Source organism: Chinchilla lanigera, unplaced genomic scaffold (assembly GCF_000276665.1).
Source record: "Chinchilla lanigera isolate Chin_1 unplaced genomic scaffold, ChiLan1.0 scaffold00074, whole genome shotgun sequence".
Classification (NCBI taxonomy): Eukaryota; Metazoa; Chordata; class Mammalia; order Rodentia; family Chinchillidae; genus Chinchilla; species Chinchilla lanigera.
The window spans coordinates 2,339,614-2,361,647 of record NW_004955475.1 but is presented as its reverse complement, the minus strand read 5'-3'; the positions used below and the strand labels follow the sequence as shown (position 1 = coordinate 2,361,647).

The 22,034-nt window shown below is 40.6% G+C and overlaps 2 protein-coding genes across 5 annotated transcripts in view; one reads left to right on the top strand and one right to left on the bottom strand.

The window, feature by feature from the left end:
- Positions 1–2,155: 2,155 nt before the first annotated feature.
- On the bottom strand, positions 2,156–17,656 carry Apex2 (APEX nuclease (apurinic/apyrimidinic endonuclease) 2). The gene is made up of 6 exons (XM_005401531.2): positions 17,405–17,656; positions 16,390–16,473; positions 15,419–15,599; positions 14,754–14,900; positions 13,951–14,020; positions 2,156–3,473 (listed from the first exon to the last, which is right to left on the bottom strand). Exons 1-6 carry the CDS (start codon positions 17,559–17,561, stop codon positions 2,556–2,558), a joined length of 1,557 nt encoding a protein of 518 aa, XP_005401588.1. The 5' UTR covers positions 17,562–17,656; the 3' UTR covers positions 2,156–2,555.
- A 110-nt stretch (positions 17,657–17,766) lies between these two features.
- The window catches only part of Pfkfb1 (6-phosphofructo-2-kinase/fructose-2,6-biphosphatase 1), a 64,492-nt gene continuing 60,224 nt past the window's right edge, over positions 17,767–22,034 (top strand). Inside the window, exons 1-3 of one of the 4 annotated variants that reach the window (XM_013502856.1) lie at positions 17,767–17,853; positions 18,788–18,859; positions 19,527–19,699. In XM_013502856.1, the coding sequence (XP_013358310.1) occupies positions 19,672–19,699 (28 nt within the window). In that variant the 5' untranslated portion in view covers positions 17,767–17,853; positions 18,788–18,859; positions 19,527–19,671. Of the gene's footprint in view, positions 18,107–18,787; positions 18,860–18,897; positions 19,700–22,034 lie in introns of those variants that run through there. The other 3 variants (XM_005401535.2, XM_013502854.1, XM_013502855.1) reach the window with 3 other exon arrangements.

Below are 22,034 nucleotides of genomic sequence, written 5' to 3'. Positions count from 1 at the left end.
AGTGAGTCAATTAGACTCTTTGGTTTTGGTTTTATGAGGACTCTCCATACTGATTTCCATAGCATTTTTACCAGTTTATATTCCCACCAGCAGTGCAGGATTCCTTCTTACCCACAGCCTTTTCAACATTTGTTATTTGATTTCTTGATAGCCATTCTTTCTGAAGATAAAGTCTCAGTGTTGTTTTAATTTGCATATCTCTCATGGCCAGGTGTGTTGAAACTTTTTTCATGTATTTATTGTCCATTTGCATTTCTTTTGAGAAATGGCCATTCATTTCACTTACCCATTTTTTTTTTTGGAGTCTTTTATGGGAGGTGTGTCTAATTGTTTTGAGATCTTTATATATTCTAGATATTGGTCCTCTGTCCAAGGAATAGATGGCAAAATTTTTTTCCATTCTGTAAATGTTATCTTCACTGGTTGTTCCTTTGCTGTGCAGCTTTTTGATCTGATGTGATCCCAATTCTTAACTCTTGGTACTACTTCTTGTGCCACTGGGGTTCTATTCAGAAAGTCCTGACCTGTGCCTATGTCTTCAAGAATTGTACCTATTTTATCTTCCAACAGATGAAGTGTCTGTTTTAACATTTAGATCTGTGATCCATTTTGATTTTAGTTTAGTACATGGTGAGATATATGGGTTTGGGCTCAATCTTCTGCATAGAGATATCCAATTTTCACAGAATTTATTAAAGGGCTATCTTTCCCCCAGTGTGTTTTTGGCCACTTTTTCAAAGATCAAAGTTGAATGTACTGGGGCTGTTTCTGATTCCTTTATTCTGTTCCATTAATCTGCATGTCTGTTTTTGTGCCAGTGCCATGCTGTTTTTATTACTATAGCTTTGTTTAACTTCAAATCTGGGATTGTGATGCTTTCTACCTTGCTTTTGTTACCCAGGATTGCTTTTGCTATTCTGGGTCCCTTCTGGTTTCATATGAATTTTAAAGGATTACTGTTGGCATTTTGACTGGGATTCTTTTAAGTCTATGTATCAGTTTTGGAAGTATACCCATTTTGGCTATATTGGTTCTCTCTATCCAGGAACATGGAATATCTTTCCATTTCTGATATCTTCTTCAATCTCCTTTTTCAACATAGAAGTCTTTCACCTCCTTGGTTAGGTTAATCCCTAAGTATTTAATTTTTCTTGATGGTACTGTGAATGCATTCTTCCTAATTTCATTGTTAGCAAATTCATTATCAGTGTACGGGCACATTATTGATTTTTACATGCTAATTTTGTATTCTGGTACATTGTTCAATTTGGTTAATTTTAAATATCTTTTAGTGGAATATTGGGTTTTCTATGTAGAGGATCATGTCTTCTGCAAAAAATGATACTCTGATGCCTTCCCTTCCTACTTGTATCCCTTTTCTTCCTTTCTCTTGGCTAACTGCTCTGGATAATGTTTTGAGGTCTATATTGAACAGGAGTGGAGATAGTGGGCATCCTTCTCTAGTTTCTGTTTTCAGAGGGACCTGGAAACCTGGGCCTCAGGTAGCCTCTAAAGCCAGGAGATGAGTCAGTTCCAACCAAACTGCCTAGAAGGTAGGAATGGCTCCTCCATACTGAGGTTATTTTCCAGAAGTGGGTCTGGGTATCTTTTTCAACTGTTTGCTCTTTCTCTCTCATAGCATAGTACTTACCAGTCCCATTTCTAAGGTGATAAAAGAAGCTTGGTTATAGAAAGCAACACGTCCAAGGTAAACTTCCCAATAGGGAACTAATGACAGTACCTGCTGAAGAGGCAATCTTCCCTGAGATTTGTTGTATCTCAAACCAAGTCTTGCAAGTCTGAGGGCTCAGATTATTCCTTTTCACTCTGCAACCCATATATGGCAGCTGGGGAATAAGACACACTAGTTGGGCAGGTATTGTTTAGGCTACACAGTCCACCACGTTTTTACCACACCACACCACACCACCTACCTACCTCTCTTCCTGACCCAAACTCAGTAGTTCAGGGAACCTCTACAAGCTAGCAGAGCTGTTTATAATGAGCACCACTCTTCTCAACTCCCCTCTCCCTAGGTGTTGTATCACTGGGATACAGGTAGCTGGCAAACCCTGTACTGAGATAAATGCTGTACTGAGCCAGCTTCTGACTCTAGAACTATATGGAACTTATCAGAAACATCCATTCAACGTGATACTCTGTAACAAAGACACTTTATTTATGAATATTTTACAATAAGGACAGATAGGGTTTAAAATGGTAACTACTTGAAACACCTGGTTCCCACATACTCCTGATAGGAAGGTGGAAAAGTGGGGTACAGGACTGGGTCAGAGTATTAAGGCATAAAAAAGTTTGCCAATAAAGAAAAGTTAAGTAACAGGAAAGAGGAAGAGAGGCTTCAGAGGAGGATAAGAAATTACACCATGAAAGATGGGAGCCTTTTGAGAGGAAGAATAGGAACACAAAGAAGAGAAGGATGAAGAAAGGAGAAAAGGAAGCTTTGGGAGAGAAGGCAGCATTAGCAACTTGGGAGATGGGATGAGGTCCTATGCAGGGATGACCATGCTAAACATCTCTAGCCCTCAGTTGGTTCAGTTGGGCCTTGTCCATTGGAAGAAGTTGCAGCGGGAGGAGGGGTCACTGGGAGGACCCTGAGGCCTGGCACACATGTAGAACTGGCGGCCCAGGTTGGGTCCTGCCTTCTTCACAGTACGCATCACACATGGCTCCCTGTGGCCCCTACACAGAGGCATGGGAAAAGGCCCTCGCAATACAGACTTCCAGAATGAGGTCAGTACCTCCTTATTCTCTTTGGCTCCGGAAGACTTGATCTCCCCTTCTACCACTTTGGCTATTGCCTCTTTTTCTGGAGTCTCTGTGGTCCCGAGGGTTCCCACCAGAGGCACAGTAGGCAGCTTCAAGTCAGAAGAAGTTTGGGGATGGCTAGAAGAGGGCTGGAAGTAGCTTGTCATGTTTTTCTGGCTTCTTCTGGAGCTAGCTTGACTTGCCTGAGACCTGGTTAACCGAACGCAGAATTTGTTTTGCCGTTTCTGTACCTGAGTTTGATTGCTAAGTTGCAAAGCTGGTGGCTCCAACACAGGTTTGTGTTCCAGGGGAACTAGGAAACGAAGAATCTTGAGCTGAGTGCCTGCAAACTCAGGAAAAAAGCGCGTACACAGGGGTGGGCAGTGCTTTGCAGGCACAGAGGATACACTCAAAACAGCACCCACAGGACAGTGGTCAGAGCCCATAACCTCAGGGAGCAGGAAAGAAGCCTGTAAGGTGTCCATGACCAGGGTCCTGTCCCCTAGCACATAGTCAAGCCGGCAGCCATAGTTGTGATGGCGGGCGCCACTGACCACTGACCAGCATGTGAAGGCCCCTTCTTGCTGTGGTTGAAGATAACGGTAGGTATCAATGAAGGGTCCCGCGTGGGACCCACTTTGGCAACATATGTTATTAAGCAAACCATCCATCCACTTGCGCCCTGGGTCCTCTTCAAAGTACTCCTGGGAAAGGGAAATGGGGACGAAGAGCAAGTTAGAACTAGATGCCTAGAACTGGAAAAGAAACTCTCTGCTTCATTTTACAAACAAGAAAATTTGATTCAAGGTCACACTGACCAGAACTGGCAGAGCTAGAATTTGATTTCTAACCTTACTGATGTAAAAGCCTGTTCTTATGCTTCCTCTATACCACACTGTTCTTACTTTGCACTGGTCTATAAATGCCAAATTATACGGGTCAAGAGTTACTTAATCAAAGCAATTTCCAGAACTGTTTTTCAAAGGAATGGAAAACAGGAAAAATAGCTGTTTCTAAAGAGTAGTAGGGTAGGGATAGGAGTTAGGTAGAACACTGTCTTTCTCTTTAAATCCTCTGGTGCTATTTGGTTTATCATGTGTCAAAATTCTCCTAACCACACCTCTTCCTATGATCAAGGTTGCAGAGACACATGTCTGATACTTCCTCTGGCTCATTCCCGATCTATCCATCTATCAAATCCACCTAACTCCCACTCATTCAATCCAATGAATATTTTATCCCAGACATGACGCTAGGGACAAAAGAGATCTAGTTGTGGGGAAGGACTTGACCTGGAACCAAGGTGTGAAGGCCAAGCAGGAATAACCTAGGTAGAAAGCAGATAGCTTCAAACTACAAGAACAGCCTCTTGTACAGGTCACAGAAGTCTTTTATTTTGATTGGTGTGGCATGAGAGCAGAGGAAACACAGGTAATTTGTTAATCCAACACAGAAATCTTCTACATGACACAGGTCAAGAAGACAAAAAGTTTTCATATTCTAGAGCAGTGGTTCTCCATCCTGGTTGCAAAATAACGTAACCCTGGGGACTTTTAAGACATACCACTACCCTGGCCCTACAATCATGAGATTCTGATTACTGTTCCCACAGTAGTAATTAAATATTTTTGTTCTAATAAGTAATCAAGGACTAAAAGCAACTGATCTACAGTCAAACAGAGGAGAGAGATTCATAAAAGAAAAAAGATAGAAGGGAGGGAATAGTCACAAATTTGAGGCACAGTGAGAAAACCCAGCATAAAAACATGATTAACCATAGGCATAGGAGACATCTGTCTGGGGTGGATGGCATGTGCAAGGGTACTGAACCGGAAATGAAGGCGAGGGACAGACCAGAAAACGCCTTGAATGTCTAGTCCTGATGTTTTCTCTGTACTATAGAGGTAAGAGGGTGAAGTTGAAGGCTCACGAGTGGAAAATACAGTGTATTAGAGAAATAACCATGGCAATGTTGATTCAAGGCCCTCAGAATTTGGCCCCCAGTGAACTCTCCAGTTCCACTTTCTGCCACTTACCTCCCTTCCCATGAGTCTCTACCAAGAATGGGACTTGCAGTTCCCTGAGCATACCAGGCCACTTCCCAACTTGAAACCTTCGTGCATGCTGTAACATTTACCTCCCCATGCTCCAAAGCTCTGTTCTGCTGATCTTTTAAGATTCAGCCATTCTTAACTGCCTGCCCTGATGTCCAGGCTTGCAAGTAATATTATCACTGGGCTTCCTTAGTCCTCTGTGCTGCCATCTCTGCCTCAGCCCAAAAAACATCACTCTGAAATTCTTTGGCCATCTGTCTGTAGCATACACTGAGACCTCCCAGGGCCAAGCGCTGGATCTGACTCATAACTGAGTTCCCAGCACATAGCTTCAGGGCCAAGCCAAGGATAGGGTCAGTAATGTCTGTCAAATGAAGGATCAATGCTCAATACTCTTAGAACAGTATTTCAGTAGGACTATATCAAACAAAAAAAGCATCCACATAGCAAAGGAAACAATTCAGAGTGAAGAGTTAACCTTCAGAATGGGAAACTATTTGGAACCAGTCACTCAGTAAGGGGTTAATATCTAGAACATATAGCAAACTCAAACAACTCAACATCAAACCAACAAAACAAATAATCTAACTCAAAAATGGGCAAATGATCTGAATAGATATTTCTCAAAAGAAATACAAATGGCCAAAAAGTGTGTGAAAAAAATGAGCAATACCACTAATTACTAGGGAAATATGAATCAAAACCACAATGAGATATCATCTCACTCTAGTTAGAATGGCTACTCCCAAAAAGACAAAAATAGTAAACACTGGCAAAGATGCACAGAAAGGGGAACTCTCAAATAACTGTTGGTGGAAATGTACATTAGTATGTCACTTTGGAAAATGTTATGGTTTTTCCTCCAAAAGTTTAAACCCACTTCTAGGAATTTATCCAAAGGAAATGAAATCACTGTATCAGAGACAACTGCACTCCCATGATTATCACAGCATTATTCATAACAGCCAAGATAGTAGGCTAGAAGCAGCAACACTCAGAAGAGACTCACCAAAGTCTGTACGTACTTAGATACAGGTGTTGAACAAAAACTCAGCCATGGGAAGGGATCTTGAAGAGGCCCATCAAATGAAATCCAGTAGCAGAAGTATTTAGAATAAGGACTGCTTCTTGATTTTGCCACTATTTACAGTCCGGGTGCAGTGAATACATCATCTTGGGAAAAGTTCAAATACCCCGAGGGAAGAAGCCCAGCGTAGCAGTTGCAAATAGAGAGTGTAGAAGACTGAGACAGGCAAACCTGGCAGAGCAAATAGTAGAGCCTGTGGCAGAAACCTGGAACGTGAGGTTGGAACCCAGGAACCTGAGGTTGTTACCTGTCAGTGGGACGAACACCAGAGGCTCCAGAACATGGTACCCTTTCCATGTTTTTGTTCTGTGGGTTTTTTGTATGTTCTTTCTTTCTTGTTTGATTTTTTTTTGAGTGGTAGGACTTTGTATGTGTACATAAATAGTTATAGCTATGTGTATCAATTTTCTATTGTTGCATATAAAACATTTCATGCAGGTAGGTCACATATGCTCAATTCAAAAGCTGTTTCTTGCTGTTACCTAACCTTACTTCACTGTTACTTTAACAACTGAATGCACTCTCCCTGTCTCTTCTCTTACCCTCTAGCTACCATCTCATCTTTTCCTCACCTTTCTTATCTTTGCCATTACACCTTCTCCTATCTATTGGCTCCTCTCACTGATATTTTTATTTTTTCTTTAATTTTCTCTACTTTTCTCTTTAATACATTAAGATTAATCTAAATACTGTAGATCTTACCATCTCACATTAAGTTGCCCCTTAGCGGCCAATCAAACTCAATGGAAGAATGATAGCCTCTTTAATAAATGGTGCTGGAAAAATTGGCTCAATACCTGCCAAAAACTGAAAATAGACCCAAGCCTATCACCATGCACCAAACTCAAGTCAAAATGGTTCACAGATCTCAATATTAAACCAGAAACACTAAATCTATTGGAAGAGAAAGTAGGTAAAAACCTTGAAGACATAGGGGTAGGCAGAGAGTTCATGAATAAAAACCAAATTGCACGTGAAACACTTGAAAGAATCAACAACTGGGATCTCATCCTACTGAAAAGTTTCTGCACATCTAAAGAAATCACCAGCAGAGTCAAAAGAAAACCCACAAACTTGGAAAAAATTTTAGCTGATTGTCCCTCAGACAAAGGGCTTCTATCTAGAACATATAAAGAATTAAAAAATTTCAGCCCCTCCAAATTCAAAGACCCAATCCAAAAATGGGCAGCTGAGATGAACACACATTTCTCAGACAAGGAGATACAAACGGCAAATAAATATATGAGAAAATGTTCAACATCATTAGTCATTTGAGAAATGCAAATTAAAACAACACTAAGATTCCACCTTACCCCAGTAAGAATGGCTAGCATTAAGAAATCAACCAATAACAAATGCTGGCGAGGCTGTGGAGAAATAGGAACCCTTCTCCACTGCTGGTGGGAATGCAGACTGGTGAAACCACTGTGGAAATCAGTTTGGAGATTCCTCTGAAAACTAGGTTTAGAGGTCCCATTCAACCCAGCTATCCCCCTGCTGGGTATTTTCCCAGAAGATCTAAAAACATCATATCACAGTGATATATGTGCACCTATGTTCATAGCAGCACAATTTGTAATTGCTAAAATGTGGAAGCAACCCAAATGTCCATCCACCGAGGATTGGATAAGAAAATTATGGTACTTTTATATAATGGAATATTACTCAGCTGTAAAGAAAGATAAACTCGAGACCTTTATATTTAAATGGTCACAACTAGAGACCATACTCATAAGTGAAATAAATCAAACATACATGTGCAAGCACCGCATTGTGTCACTAGTGTAAAACTTGAAAGAGTTAATTTAAACTCGGAGGTATGATAGACACTGTGAAATGATAGGAAACCACCGAAGAGTAAAGGGCTTCTGGGATGTGGGAAAAGAGAAGGGAAAGAAGGAAAAATTTTGTATGTATGTATATACAGGATAGATAACATGGTTGTTCTTCTATCTGCTGTTTCTATGCTGAAAGAAACTGTCAATGAGTCTTTGGTTGACCAGTATTGCATGTCTATATCTGTTTTCATGAGAAGCCACTTTGAAGATATCAATATGTAATACAACCACCATTGTTAATTCCCTACCACTTTGTTTGTAACTCTGTATTGTCTGTATTGTGCTTGTGATATGTTGTAAAATGTTGTATGTCTGTTAATGTTTCCCTCCTTTTATCCTTAAAATAAAAAAAAAAAAAAAGTTGCCCCTTAGCAAAGACTGTTATATATAGTTTATAAAATTATTAGGTCATTAATTGGACTTAATCTCCATATATCCTCATTCACTACGTACTTAAAAAAGTTCTTCCCCTAATTCTTTCCTTACCTCCCCTCTCACAAGTCTCTCCATCGTCCTGTTTTCTTCTATATAAAAACTTCATTCTGCTTATTTTTCTGTTTTAAAGCATAGGTGACGGGCATGCGTTTATGAGCAACTGTATGCTAAACATGATTTTTTTAGACAGTGTCTTACACTGACCTATCAGGTTCTGTCTCACCAAAGGCTATTGTTTAGGTCTTCTAACATAGGGTTTCTGCTAGTTTACAAATCGTATACAATCTCCGTAAGGACTGTCCTACTTTGTACTTACAAATCTTTCCCTTTACTTCTTTCTGTTTGCTCCCTCTCAAACTCCCTCTATCTCTCCTCTTTTCAGGCATAAAAATAGTATCAAAAAATACTTTCTTTTTTTGGTCTGATTTATTTTCTTTCTAGTCTCCTGTTTTTCTCAATTTTCTACTTTTATTTACTTTTTAAATCTGTTTTTCTTCTGTTCTTCTATTTCCCAGCCCCTTCTCTACCACTACTAGTTCTTTGTATTCCTGGGTTACTGAAAGAGTAGAAAATTGTTAAACAAGCTCTAAATTATCTATTGACTCATGACTGGTTCTTTGAATGTTCATTTTAGCAGTAGTTTTTCTCTCCTTGCATCTCAGTGCTACGGAACATTCTTTGTGCATTTAATAAATTGAGTACATGACTGCACACTGAATTACACCCAAAGCCAAAGGCATATCACAGAGAAAAATGCATTACCAAAGAAACTTCTACCATAGTGGAAGTGCTTTGTAGCCTAACTGATCTACAACATTCCACACAAAAACGCAAGAATCATGAGAAAACAAGGCAATAAAATACCTCATAAAACTCGTAGCTCCCCAAAAGTTGATCTCACAGGTACGGAATAGAAGAAGTTTCAGACAAAGAACTCAGAAACCAAATATTTAAAATGTCTGGAGAGACTATAAATGACTACTTTAGTACATGAATGACTTCTTCCATATAAAGAATTTGAGGTTATAAAAAGGAATCAAGTAGAAATCCTAGAAGTGGAAAACACAATTGAAATTTATGTCAGTAGACAGGATTAATCAGGATAGAATGCCATGACTTGAGGACAAGAAGATCACCTCTCCGTGATACTCCAAAAACAACCAGAAATCGCAACAGGTTGATTCACAGGGTTCCAGGTGACTCTAAGATAACAAACCTAAGAATTATAGGTGTGAAGGCATAAAAGGCATAAAATTTTATTCACTGAAATCATAGCAGAAAACTTCACAAATATAGAGATTGAAGTAGAGATCTACAAAATGAGGCATTTAGAACCCCAAATAGATATAATGAGAAAAGAACTTCACTAGGACACATCACAGTCAAACTCCAAAGAAATGAGGGACAAAGAGAGACTACTGAAAGCCAATAAAGAAAAGTGTCAGGTTACTTACAAGGCAAGCCTATGAGAATAAGTGCAGACTTCTCAACAAAACTCTCAAAGGCCAGGAGAGCTTAGAGTAAAGTTTTTCAAGGCCTCAAAGAAAACAACTGTCCATCCACATTAATAATACTGTAAATTTATCTTTCAAAATTAATGGAGAGTTGAGCATGGTGGTGTATGCCTGTAATGCCAATACTAGGGAGGCTGAGGCAGGAGCCTTGCCATGAGTTCAAGGTCAGCCTGGGCTACATAATGAGTTCAAGGCAAGCCTGAACCACATAGCAAGACTGTGTCTCAATCACCCCCCAAATAACAATAAAATAAAAATCTTTCACGACAAGAAGAACCTCAAGAAATTCATGACCACTAAATAAGCATTGCAGAACATGTTCAAGGGAATTTGAAATACAGACAGCAAGTCTAAGATCAACAAAGATCACAAAGTAAACAATTCATCTAACTGAGAGAGTATTTAAACAACATGAAAATAGAAAAGAATTAGCACTGGAAAAAAATGCCAAGACAAGAATCAGTAAATACCTATTAGTAATAATATCCAATGTAAATGGTCTTAACTCCCCAGTCAAAAGACAAACACTGGCAGCTTGGATCAAAAAACAAAAGCCAGAGCTGGGTGTGGTGGCACACACCTATAACCCCAGCACTCAGGAGGCTGAAGCAGGAGGATCTCTGTGAGTTCGAGACCAGCCTGGGCTACGAAGTGAGTTTAAGGCCAGCCTGAACTAGCTAAATGAAACCCTGTCTCAAAAAGGGAAAGGCAACAAAACAAAACAAAATGAAGGCCAATTGGTTGTCTCCAAAACACACCTCATCCACAAATAAACATATGACTGAAAGTGAAAGGATGTTAAATTATTCCAAGCAACAGGGAACTAAAAGCAAGCAGGAGAGGCTATCCTGTTTTCAGACAAAATGAACTTCAATCCACAGCTGATCAGAAGAGACAAAGAATATCACTATATACTGCTGAAAGGAACAATCCAACAGGAAACAACAATTGCAAATATATACGCATCAACTGTTGGTGTACTCAATATCATAAAAAAAATACTTGACATAAAGGACAGGTAGACACCAAAACAATCATGCTGGGGGATCTTCAAAACGCTACTCTCACAAATAGACATGCAAACCAAACAAAAACAGAACAAAGAAAGAATGAACCATATCACTGAACAAATAGACTTAACAGGTCAGTATTTCCTCCAACGCTAACAGAACACAAATTCTTCTTAGCAGCCCACAGAACTTTCTCCAAAGTAGGCTATATCTTAGGTCACAAAGCACACTTAAGTAAATACGAAAGAATTCAAATCTGCACACCATCAGACCACAAAGGAATGAAACTAGAGATCAACAGCAACAGAAAATAAAAACATTAGGCAAACTCATGGAGATTAAATAATACATTTTAAAATAATCAATGGGTCACAGAATAAATCAGAGAAGAAACTAAACAGTTCCTAGAATCAAACGACAATGGCAGTACAACATACCAAAACCTGTGGGATAAAATGAAAACACAGTACCACAAGAGAAGTTTTTACCTATTATCAGAAAATAGAACAACTGCAAATAAATACCATAATGATGCATCTCAAGAGCCTAGAAAAACAACAGCAATCCAAATTCAAAACTAATCGAAAGAAAATTAAAAAGATCAGGGTGGAAATTTATTAAATTAAGACTAAAAAATACAAAGGATCAATGAATCACAGAAGTTGGTTCTTTGAATGGATAAACAAAATAGACAAAGACTTAGGCAAACTTATCAAAAGAAGGGAAGAAAAGACACTTACCAGTGCTATTAGAAATGAAAACAGTGAAATCACAAAGGATATCATTAAAATCCAGAGAATAAGAAACTATTTTGAAAACTAACATTCCAAAATAAATTAGAGAATCTAGAAGAAATGGATAAGGGCCTAGACACATATGGCTTAACAAAATTAAACCTAAAAGATATAAAACTCTGAACAGACCAATAATAGGAAGCAAAACAGAAGTAGTAATAAACTCTATCAACTAAGAAAATCCAAAGAACACCATTGAAATAGATTCACCAATGAATTGTACCAGAACTTCAGAGAAGACATCAATATTTCTCAAATTCTTCCATAAAATTGAAAGGGAAGCAACACTGTTAAACTAATTCCTTGAAACCAGTATTACCCTGATACCAAAAGAACACGACAGGCCGGTATCTTTAAGAACAGATGCAAAACTCCTCAACAAGGTACTTGCAAAAGAAATGCAACAAATCATTAAAAAAGACCATATATCATACACAAGTCAACTTCACAGGGATGCAAGGATGCCACAAAGTATGTAAATCAATAAATGCAATACACAACATAAACAGAAGGATAAAAATGACATAAATATCTTAATAGATGAACAAAAAGCCTTTGACATCATCCAATACCCACTCATGATAAAAAAAATAAAACCCTGACGAAAAAAGGTATAGAAGGATTTTATCTCAAAGCCATTTATGACAAACATACAGCCGATTTCATACTAAATGGGAAACAACTGAAAGCATTCCTCCTAAAATCGGGAAAGGGACAAAGGTGTCCACTCTCACCCCTCCTGTTCAACATAGTACTCAAAAGTTTAGCCAGAGCAATCAAACAAAGGAAAGAAATAAAAGGAATATGAATGGGAAAGGAAGAATTCAGACTATTTTTATTTGTAGATGATGATCCTTCATGCAGAGAACCAAGAGATTCCACCAGATTCATAGAGCTAACAAACAAATTGAGCAAAGTGGCAAGAAACAAAACCAACACACAGGGACAGGGATGTAGCTCAGTGGTACAAGCACTTGCCTAGAAAGCGTAGGGTCCTAAGTTTGATTCCCAGTACCAAAAAAAAAAAAAAAAAAGGTTAGTGATGTAGCTCAATACAAAGGTCCTGAGCTCAATCCCTAGCATTGCAGATGAAAAAAGAGTTGTTTGGAATTAGAACTCAGGAGTTCAATTCTTGGCACAAAAAAAAAAAAAAAAAAAACAACTCAGGAGTACAAAACCAACAGATAAACACCAACAGCATTCTTGTACACTATTAATGAACCTACTAAAAAAGAAATCAGGAAAAAAATCCCTTTCACCATAGTATCAAAAAGTTAAATTCCTAGGAATCAACCTAAATAAGGTAAAAGAGGTCTTTAACAAGAACTATAGTATTCTTAAGAAAGAGATAGAAGACGACATTAGAAAGTGGATAGACCTCCCTTCTTCATGGATTCGCAGACCATTCTTACGAAAATAGCCCTATTACCAAAAATTATACATATATATATATATATATATATATGGTTCCACATTGTATGGCTTCTCTTATATGGGAAACACAAACTATAATAATTTAAAGTGTAACATAGGGCTCGGGATGTAGCTCAGCAGCACAAGTGCTTGCCTGGCAAGCACAGGTCCTGAGTTCGATTTCTGATTCCCAAAAATAAATAAATAAATAAATAAGGTGTAAGCTAAAGGAGGAATGATAGGAAAACAAGAAGGTAGACTTTTGAAGATGGAGAAAGGGCTCTCTGCAGGGAAGGGAGAGAAGCAGGTGAGGGAGAAGGGGATCAAAAATGTCCAATTAAGAAACAAAATTCTATCATTTGCAGCAAAATGGATAGAACTGGAAGTCATGATGTTAAATGAAAATAAACTAAGCACAAAAATAAAAAAAACCTTTATGATCTCACTTATGTAGAAGATAAAAAAGTTTGTCCCATAGAAGTAGAGAATACAATAAGGGTTTCCAGATGCTGGGAAAGGTAGCAGGAAAAAGGGATAGGAAGGGTTGATTAAAAGATCCAAAAATGGAGTTTGATAGAATAAAGTTCAAAAGTTTTATAGTACAGTAGGGTGAATATAATTAGAAATACATTTTTGTATATTTCAAAATAGGTAGCAGGGCGACTGGATATTTATCTTAGTAGTAGAGGGCTTTCCTAACATGTGAAAGGCCCTAGGTTCAATACCCCACACAGAGGGGAAAAAAGGTAGCCAGGATTCTGAAAGTTTCCACACAAACAGTAAATGCTTGAAGCGACAGCTATACTAATTACCTCAGTTGATCATTATATGCCATATGCAAGTATCAAAGTACCACATTGTACCCAATAAATATGTATTATGTGTCAATTAAACAAAGAAAGAACAGTATTTCAAACTAAGCTCTACTATTTCATAAAGGAAGCTACAAAAAAATCAAAAAATCAAGCATTGAGTTGGATAGGTTCACAGAACCACAGTTATTAGGACTGAAGCCTGGGGTCAGAGGAAGCCTTACCTGGTTGCCTGCATCACAGTGGTCAATGCGGCGGTGGGCTGTATTCAGGTCACCCAGAATGATCACGTGGCTGAAAAATACAACTTGGGATCATCAAGCAGATCTTCAAAAAAGGAAGAAACAGTGCTGCACCATATACTTTTTCTCAGGTTCAAGGGCTTAGACTGCCAACACCCAACACTGAAGCTTTAGCCAACAGCCACTCTGCTCTTCACCGCCCACATCTCCCATTCTGCTACAACCGAAACGTCTTTCACACCTGATCAACCAAAGTCTGAGCTCTAAATGTGATACTGTTCCCTGTTTGACATGATACCTCAGTGATCTCTACCTAACGCCATCTTTCTTGTTCTTCAAAACTGGCCTCAAGGTACTACTTACTTTCTCTGGGAAGTACCTGAGTTCTTTAACCTACCCTTACTTCCTTATTCCTTTCTGAAACAAAACTTTCACTTATGCACAAGTACTCCACCATCCTCATCTCACTTAATACTTTAAACTACACTGCGAAGTAAAGATTCACACACTTATTTGACAAAAAACAGAGGCAGGGCTAGCCTTGTGGGTCAGTAAGATAAAGGAGTAGCCAGGTTAGGTGCTTAGAGCACAAAACCTGTTTTTGTTTCACTCTGTCTTACTCTCACAGCTCTTAAGACAGCAAGGTCTATTAAGTAGGCATAGCAGTGTCTGCAATTGCACTGTGCAGGAACTCAAAGAATCCATATGTCTTCCAATGAAATGTGAACACAGGGCTGGGCATCCCAGGACAAACTCAAGGATGCTTGCTGCTCAACTTGCCGTACCTGCCAGCCGCCAGAAGGGCTTCTGCTCGGATCTGCAGCAAGCGACAGAAGCGCATCTTGAAGGTCAGTCGTTCAGGCTTCTCAGGGTCCACACGGGGGCAGTACACATTGATTAGGGTCAAGGTCCTCTCCTTCCCTTCCCACGTTCTATGGAGAATAAATCCCCCAAAGGAGTCAATTTGAAGCCTCCCTTACTGTACCTACACCATGTGGCTTCCACTTAATAACTTTCTACAGGATAGAAAAGGAGTTGGATGGACATTTATGAGCAGACACACAGAGGACTCAGGGAAAGACTACAGGTCAGACAGGGAAAGGGTCATGTAGGACGACACTCAGGCAAACCAGGTGATAATGCTGCCATTCATGAAAATGGCTCATCCAGAAAGAGCAACTTGGGGCAATGAGTTTGGCACTGGTTAAGTTACTTTTAAGGTATCCGTGGCAATAAGAGATAAATCATTAGGCCAGGCCCCCAAGGTAGAGGTGGAAACTCAAGGCTCAGACAGGAACGTGACTTGTCAGGGTCACACAGTAAGCAGCCTAGCGAGGACTAGAGTCCCAGGAACTTTATAGTGAATCCTTATTTATAAGGCAAATCTTAGAATTTCTACACTACGAGTAGAACCAGCAATGCTCAGCGGTAGCGGGATATGGGCTATTACCGGATCTTGTGCTGTGTAAGGAGGGCCCGGCCTTCACTATCCAAAGCCCGGAGCTCCTCCTGGGTGAACTCATCCATGTTTCCATAGCAACCCACGTTCCCATTCTGGGTGGCAAACAGGCCACTCAAGCCTTCTTCAGCAGCCACTGGGGTAGCGCTGTCCTTACAGAAGGTGGCTACACCTGGGGACAGAGAGAGTACTCTGAACAGGACTGGCTGTGAACAGCGGGTTATACAGACTATGCACTCCAATTATCCCCACACAAGTTGCCTGATCATCTTTACAAAATGGGGCTCTTTATTTTATGTATTGACAACTCTCCCAAGGGCCACAGATGGCTCCCTAGAGTCTGGAGCAACCTGATGCTTACCTTGCCACAAAATAGTATTAACACCTAATATTCCATGTGTTTTACATGGATACGTGGTAAATGCTCATACAGTAATAGCTATTGTTATTACATGGATTAATAAATTTAATCCTTTTAATAGCCCTAGGAGGTAGAGAGTATCGTCATTCTCTCACTGGGAAACTAGAGGCACAAAGAGACAAAGTAACTTGCTACAGGGCACACAGCTAGTGTGCCATGATTTGAACCCTGGCTCACTGGCTCTAGAGCTCACAAAATTAACCACCACACACTACTGTACTTCCAAGACACAATAGGTAAATTTTGTACATTAAAAACCATACTTCAGGGCTTGGGATTTAGCTCAGCGGCAAAGTGCCTGCCTGGTAAGCGCAACGTCGTGAGTTTGATTCCTGGTACTGGAAGAAAAATGAAAAACAAACAAACAAAAAAACAAAAACAAAAACCATACTTCATGTAACTTAATTTTATAGGGCTTTCGCTGTGTGGACTAAAAGTCCAAAGTTATGATCTTCTCATCAAATAATAAATAGAAAAGCTTTCCCTACACCTCCCTCCATCACTAAAACTAATTTTAAGTCCCCTACAAAACCCCACTTACCAGAATAGCCACTACGGCTGCGGCTGTAGCTGAAATAGGAGTTATATCCCTCAACAATAGCCAGGGGCTCTGTCAGCACATCCCCTGGGGAAAAAGCATAATATTAATTTAAAAGGTTACACTAGGACGCAGGACACAGAAAGACCTGGAATTATTAAGTTGTAGGCTAATTACTAGTACACATCAGAGCCAGCGGTAGGAGGGAAAATTAGGTACAGGTATCTATGATTAGAGGAGCTAGAATGGTGGAAAAGTGAAGGAATTGATACCAAAATTAGAAGGTGGGGAAGTAAAAAGTCTATGGAGTGGCAGATGCAAAATTAGGGAGGAAGAATCAGAGCTAATCTTGGGGGTCTAGGTGACAGGAGAGAGAGACGGGAAACAGGAATATGGGAATATGGGACAGCAAACTGGTCATCCGAACTGCGGCTAAGAAGTGAGAGTGAGGGAACTGGACAGAGGATCTGAACTGGGGATGAGGGAAACAGAAATTAGAAGAAATGAGGGGGTGTGAGATCCGGTAGGAGAGGGCAAATCAGGTGGTCAGGTGGTGTAAGCTTGCAGTGAGAGATGAAGTGGGAATTAGGGGTGTCTGAACTAAGAGAGGTGGGGGTAGGTAAGGGAAACTGGTGATCTTAGATGGAAGCAAGTAAGAGCCTGAGCTGAGGCAAAGATGCGGTGGTAATTAGAGGATCTGAGCTGGGGCTAGAGACAGAGAGGGAGGAAATTCAAGGGACTGAGCTGGGACGGTAGAATGAATGGGAATCTGAGTGGATATGCGAGTTTCAAGAAGGAGGCAATTAAAATTCTGCCCAGGACAGGAGATGGAATAGGATTAGAGAACCTAGCGGGGTGGCGAAAAGAGTTGAAGAGGGAAGAGATCGGGATTTGGGGTTCTAAGGGCAGAACTCTTAAGTTACAGGGAAATGGGAAAGCAAAATGAGCTGGAGCAAAAGACAAAAGTTGGTGCGGAAAAAGATCACATGATAGGGATCCTGGATTTTTGAACACTCACTGGTCACTTTGGTTTCCTGGAGACAGACGATATCAGCGCCCAATTCCTCCAAAGTACGTTCCACGGTCACGTTGGCACAGTTGCTGGATTCCGGGCATACCGCCCCCTGCAGAGGACTCCGGATTCCATTGATATTCCAGCTCACCACGCGCAACATCTCAGCAAACCAGAAGGCCCCTGACCGGGAAAACACCACTTGTCTTCAGAAATTGGCTAAACGCGGCCTCCCGCGCGCGTTTGCGCAGGCGTTCTCTTGCGTGCCACGGAAGGACTTGACGTACGCGGGGCGGGACTTAGAGCCACTGCGTTGTTATTTGCGGAAGGCAGAACTAGGTGAACGCTGAAGGGGTAGAGCGGAAGTGAAGGAAGAATGAATGGCGACAACAAGTTTCTTCGGTTGGGCTCTTCCTCCTCTGAACGCGAACTGGCCGGACCACCTGAGTCTAATTGTATTCTATTTCTTTTCCGTTGAAAAGTATTCTTGGTGCTTCTGGTTACTTATAAGCAGGATTTCGTCACTTGTTAGGCTGCGGAACACGGTGGAACCGCGCTGCAGCGGAAATCCCTCCCGCGGCGTGCAGACCGCCCATCTAAATACGCCTAAAATTGAGACGCCTGCGCCCCAGGAATTTCTGGCGCAGCGTGCTCGCCGCAGTAGGGGCGAAGCAAATTTAGCGAACTTAGCAGTTGGAGAACAGAGCAGTAAGAACCGCTGTACTGGGATAAGACTTATGAGGATGGCTTTTGGCTGTATTGGAGCAGGGAGAGACTCTCAAATCTACCTGGTAGCTACATTTGTCTTGGACCTCACATCTAGAAGGATGTGCCAGACACATGTATATTTTCTTGGCTCCATTTCTCAGATAAGTAAAATTGAGGTCCAGAAAAATTTAAACTGCAGAGCATGACTGTTTTCTGATGCATCCATAGCTTTTCTGTTTACATGATCTCATTTCATCAGGACAGCCGAGTAAGGGGCATTGAAACTAAGTAAGAGAGGTTGAGTGATTTCGCCTCAGTTTCACAGATGTGATGGAGCCAGGATTCAAACCCATCTTAGTCAGCTGAATGCTTATTTTTCTAAGATTTTATTGATCACACAACTCTGATCTATTTAAGTCTTTCACTCTTGCCCCCCACGATACCTTATGATTCATTCTGTCACAGCAGTGACAACAATACACAGTTACCATTGATTGATTGTTTTGTTGTTGTTTGTTTTGAGACAGGGACTTGCTATGTAATCCAGGTCAGCCTTGAATTCACTATGTAGTCCAGGCTGGCCTCGAATTCATAGCGATCCTCCTGCCTCATCCTCCCAAGTGTGGGGATTATAGGTGTACCCCATGACGCCTGGCTGATTTCTGTTTCTGTTGCCATTAGATTGCCACCAACTTGAGAGTAAGGACCATAGCTGATTCATCTCGTTGGTTCTCTTTCCTAATGCTGGACACAGTAAGTGTTAGGAGGGAAGAAATATTAGATAAACAGAGCAAAAGCAACAGGTTCATGGGTTGTATTGAGAGCACAAAAATCGAATAATAATAACACATGTCCAGTGTCCTTAAGATTCTCATTTAGAATCTCAGCATATTTATTTTTCCCCAGAACTTCACAGCCTTACAGCCATTATCCTTGATGGCTACAAACACACACACGCACACGCACACGCACACACACACGAGCTGCTTTTCTCCCAGAGGACTTAAAGGTCACCTCCTTGTTGTTGCCATCAGAAAATAGCTCTGTAATTAAAAAAAGAATTTTGTGCCTTGAGCTATTTTTCATGATTTGGGAGTTACTGACTCGGATTGAATCCCAGGAGTGGGATAACTAGGACAAAGGAAATGAACATTTTTATTGCTCTTGCTTCATATTGCCAGATTGCTTTCCAGTAAGGGATTGTGCCCATTTACACTGAAGACCTGTCTGAAATTCAGCTGCAAGAAAATCTAAATCTTGCTTGTCTCAATAGCTGGTTTTAATTTCTCCATTCTGCCATTGCTTGTTAATATTAGTTCTGACCTTTGGGGCAAGGTGAACACATGGTTGGACTGAAGAGAAAAGGCTCCGAGTGGCTCAGGAACTTCTTTGGCAATTACAACAGCTGATATTTCAACAGAGTACACAAACACCCCTTAACAAGGGTGCTTCCTCAGCCTTCCCAGAAGCCAACGAACTTCTCCAGGTTCCCTCTTTGATGCCACCCACTGGACTTGCTTTGGAGGTCTATAAATGCAAGAGAGCTGAGTGTCGGATAATTGGCAATGGAAGAAAAAATCTCTAGGAGAACAGGTATGTGAGAAATAAGGAAAAAATAGGAGTTACACAAATCCATTCTTCATGCTTTCTGAAAAGTTTTCTTTGCATACACTGTTAGTGGAGGTATGCATTAAAGGATATAGGAAAACGTATCTATAGCTAATCTGTGTGTATATTTATATATTTTGATTTGAATTTTTAGGACATTGACCTAATGGGAAATTCCTTAGCACCTTTGAAGTCTCTCCAGTTTATCTGTGAAGTCTAGTTGTGAATGAAATGTGGGATAGAGATTATATCTCTTACCTTCTTTCTGGTGTACAGAGTAGGGTAGATTTTTATGACACATTGAACAAGCTCTCTAGTTTCTGTCAGTAGCCTCCTCAGTAAAATGGAAATTAAAGTCCCGAGGCTCCTTTCCTCAGAAGGCTGCCTGAAAATCAAGAGGGGTTGGAAGACAGGTTGCAGAGTTGTTTGAAGATATTTTAGGACTTCAATGCTCTGTCTGAGATTAGCGGACCTGCTTTTCTTATAGCGTGCACAGGCAATACCACCCACAACCCTCTGCTTGCTCTTCTCCTTGAGTGACTGTGGTTTGTGGAGAGCCACTCCTAGCAATAGGATGCAATGAGTTTTGGGGCACAGGCATGAGGCTGAAAAGAGGGGGATGGTCGGCTGGGGCAGTGGGTCAGAAAGAAGTGGATCCTGAGCTGCTGCCAGGCAAGGCCTGATATATGGTCATGCATGCATCTAACCTTTGAGCATGGCCTAACCTCCCCTCGGCACTCTAATCCTCTACAAATGCATCCGTACCCACACACTTCAAGGATTACCAATAAGGTAACCCCATTTGTAATTTGATTGCTCATCAGTGCTGTTTTGATGCTTTAAATGGGATTCCTCCCCCAAACCCCATACTCAACGGGTATCAGGATCTGCATGTCTTAGGAAGGCACACTATATACTTTTCTTCACTAGAAATAGCCCAGTTTTAGAAATAATGGCTCAGCTCTTAGTCCTGAATGAGAATCTGTTACTAAGTGAACCCCGTCTCTGCAACTAATTCACTGAACCTTCTCAGGGAAGATTTCATTCTTCTATTTATTCTGTTCTTCCCCTTTCAAAGTTGAGAACCCCTTCTAGATACCACCTTCTACCTTAGACCAAGTCAGGTCCTCCATCTACTCTCCTGCACAGCTCTCTCTATCTTGCTGAACTGAGATTACTTGTCCGCATGTTTCTCTCATTTGGGCAGAGAGATGTAGGCCGTACAAATGCTCACTAAGCAAATGTTTTCTCTGTGCCAGTGCCCGAGCCAAACACTGGAAACGCAGATCCCCAGGACCCTATCCCCATTCTCAAGGGACTCACAGTCTAGTGGGGAAGCAGACAAGGAAACCCTGGAGAATACTTGCTGAGATAAATAGAGATACATGGGTGATATGATAACTGAAGACAAAGCCTCTCCTGAAGATACAGAGGCGACTTGCCAAAGGATGTGAATGTTAAACCAGGACTTGATGAGTGAGTCAGATTTCATTGAGAATGGAAGGAAAGAGAAAGCATTGCAGGCTGAGCAAAAGCCCAGAGGTAGGAAAGCATGTGGTATGTTCTGAGGGCAAGTCAGCCCCTGCAGTTTAAACATAAGAGTGTAAAGAGAGACATGGTTGGACAGGCAGGTCGCGGCTTGATTTACGAGGCTTGAATGCTAGGCTGAGGCCTTTCCATCGAGCTTGTGTTTTGTTTTTCTGCTTCTGCGATCAGAATTGGTAACAGCAGTGTACAATTTCATACTGCAACATAGTTTAAATTGGTTTTTCAAGCCTAGACCCCAGGTCTACGCTTTCAGACCTTGTTAAAAGCCTGCTAGCTGCCTATCTCAGATTTCTTGCTACTAAAATTATCATCTTGCCTCTTGGCAGGATCATGAGGATAAAATTGTAAACATAAGACACAAGTTCATGTGACTGGCTATAGATTACCTTTGACAAGCAACTTTCCCGCCCCAGACCTCAGTTTATAATGAGTATGTTTATAAGGAACAAGTAGGATAAGGGAGATGTTGTTGCTTTGTTAGCAATGAAATTCATACAAGAAAACATCATCAGTAAGATTATTAGCATTAATGAAATTATACCAGTTAGGAGATTTATTAGAATTAAGGGAGTTGTATCTCTTCCAAACTATGATTCTGTAACTCTACAAGTTCATAGCTAATCTGGAAAACTACATTTAAAAAATTTAACTTTGAATGGACACATGTGATACCATAGGATATTTCAGTACATGTGTACAATGTGCAGTGATTAGATCAGGGTAACTGGCATATGTGTCACCTCAAGCATTTATCATTTCTTTGGAAACATTC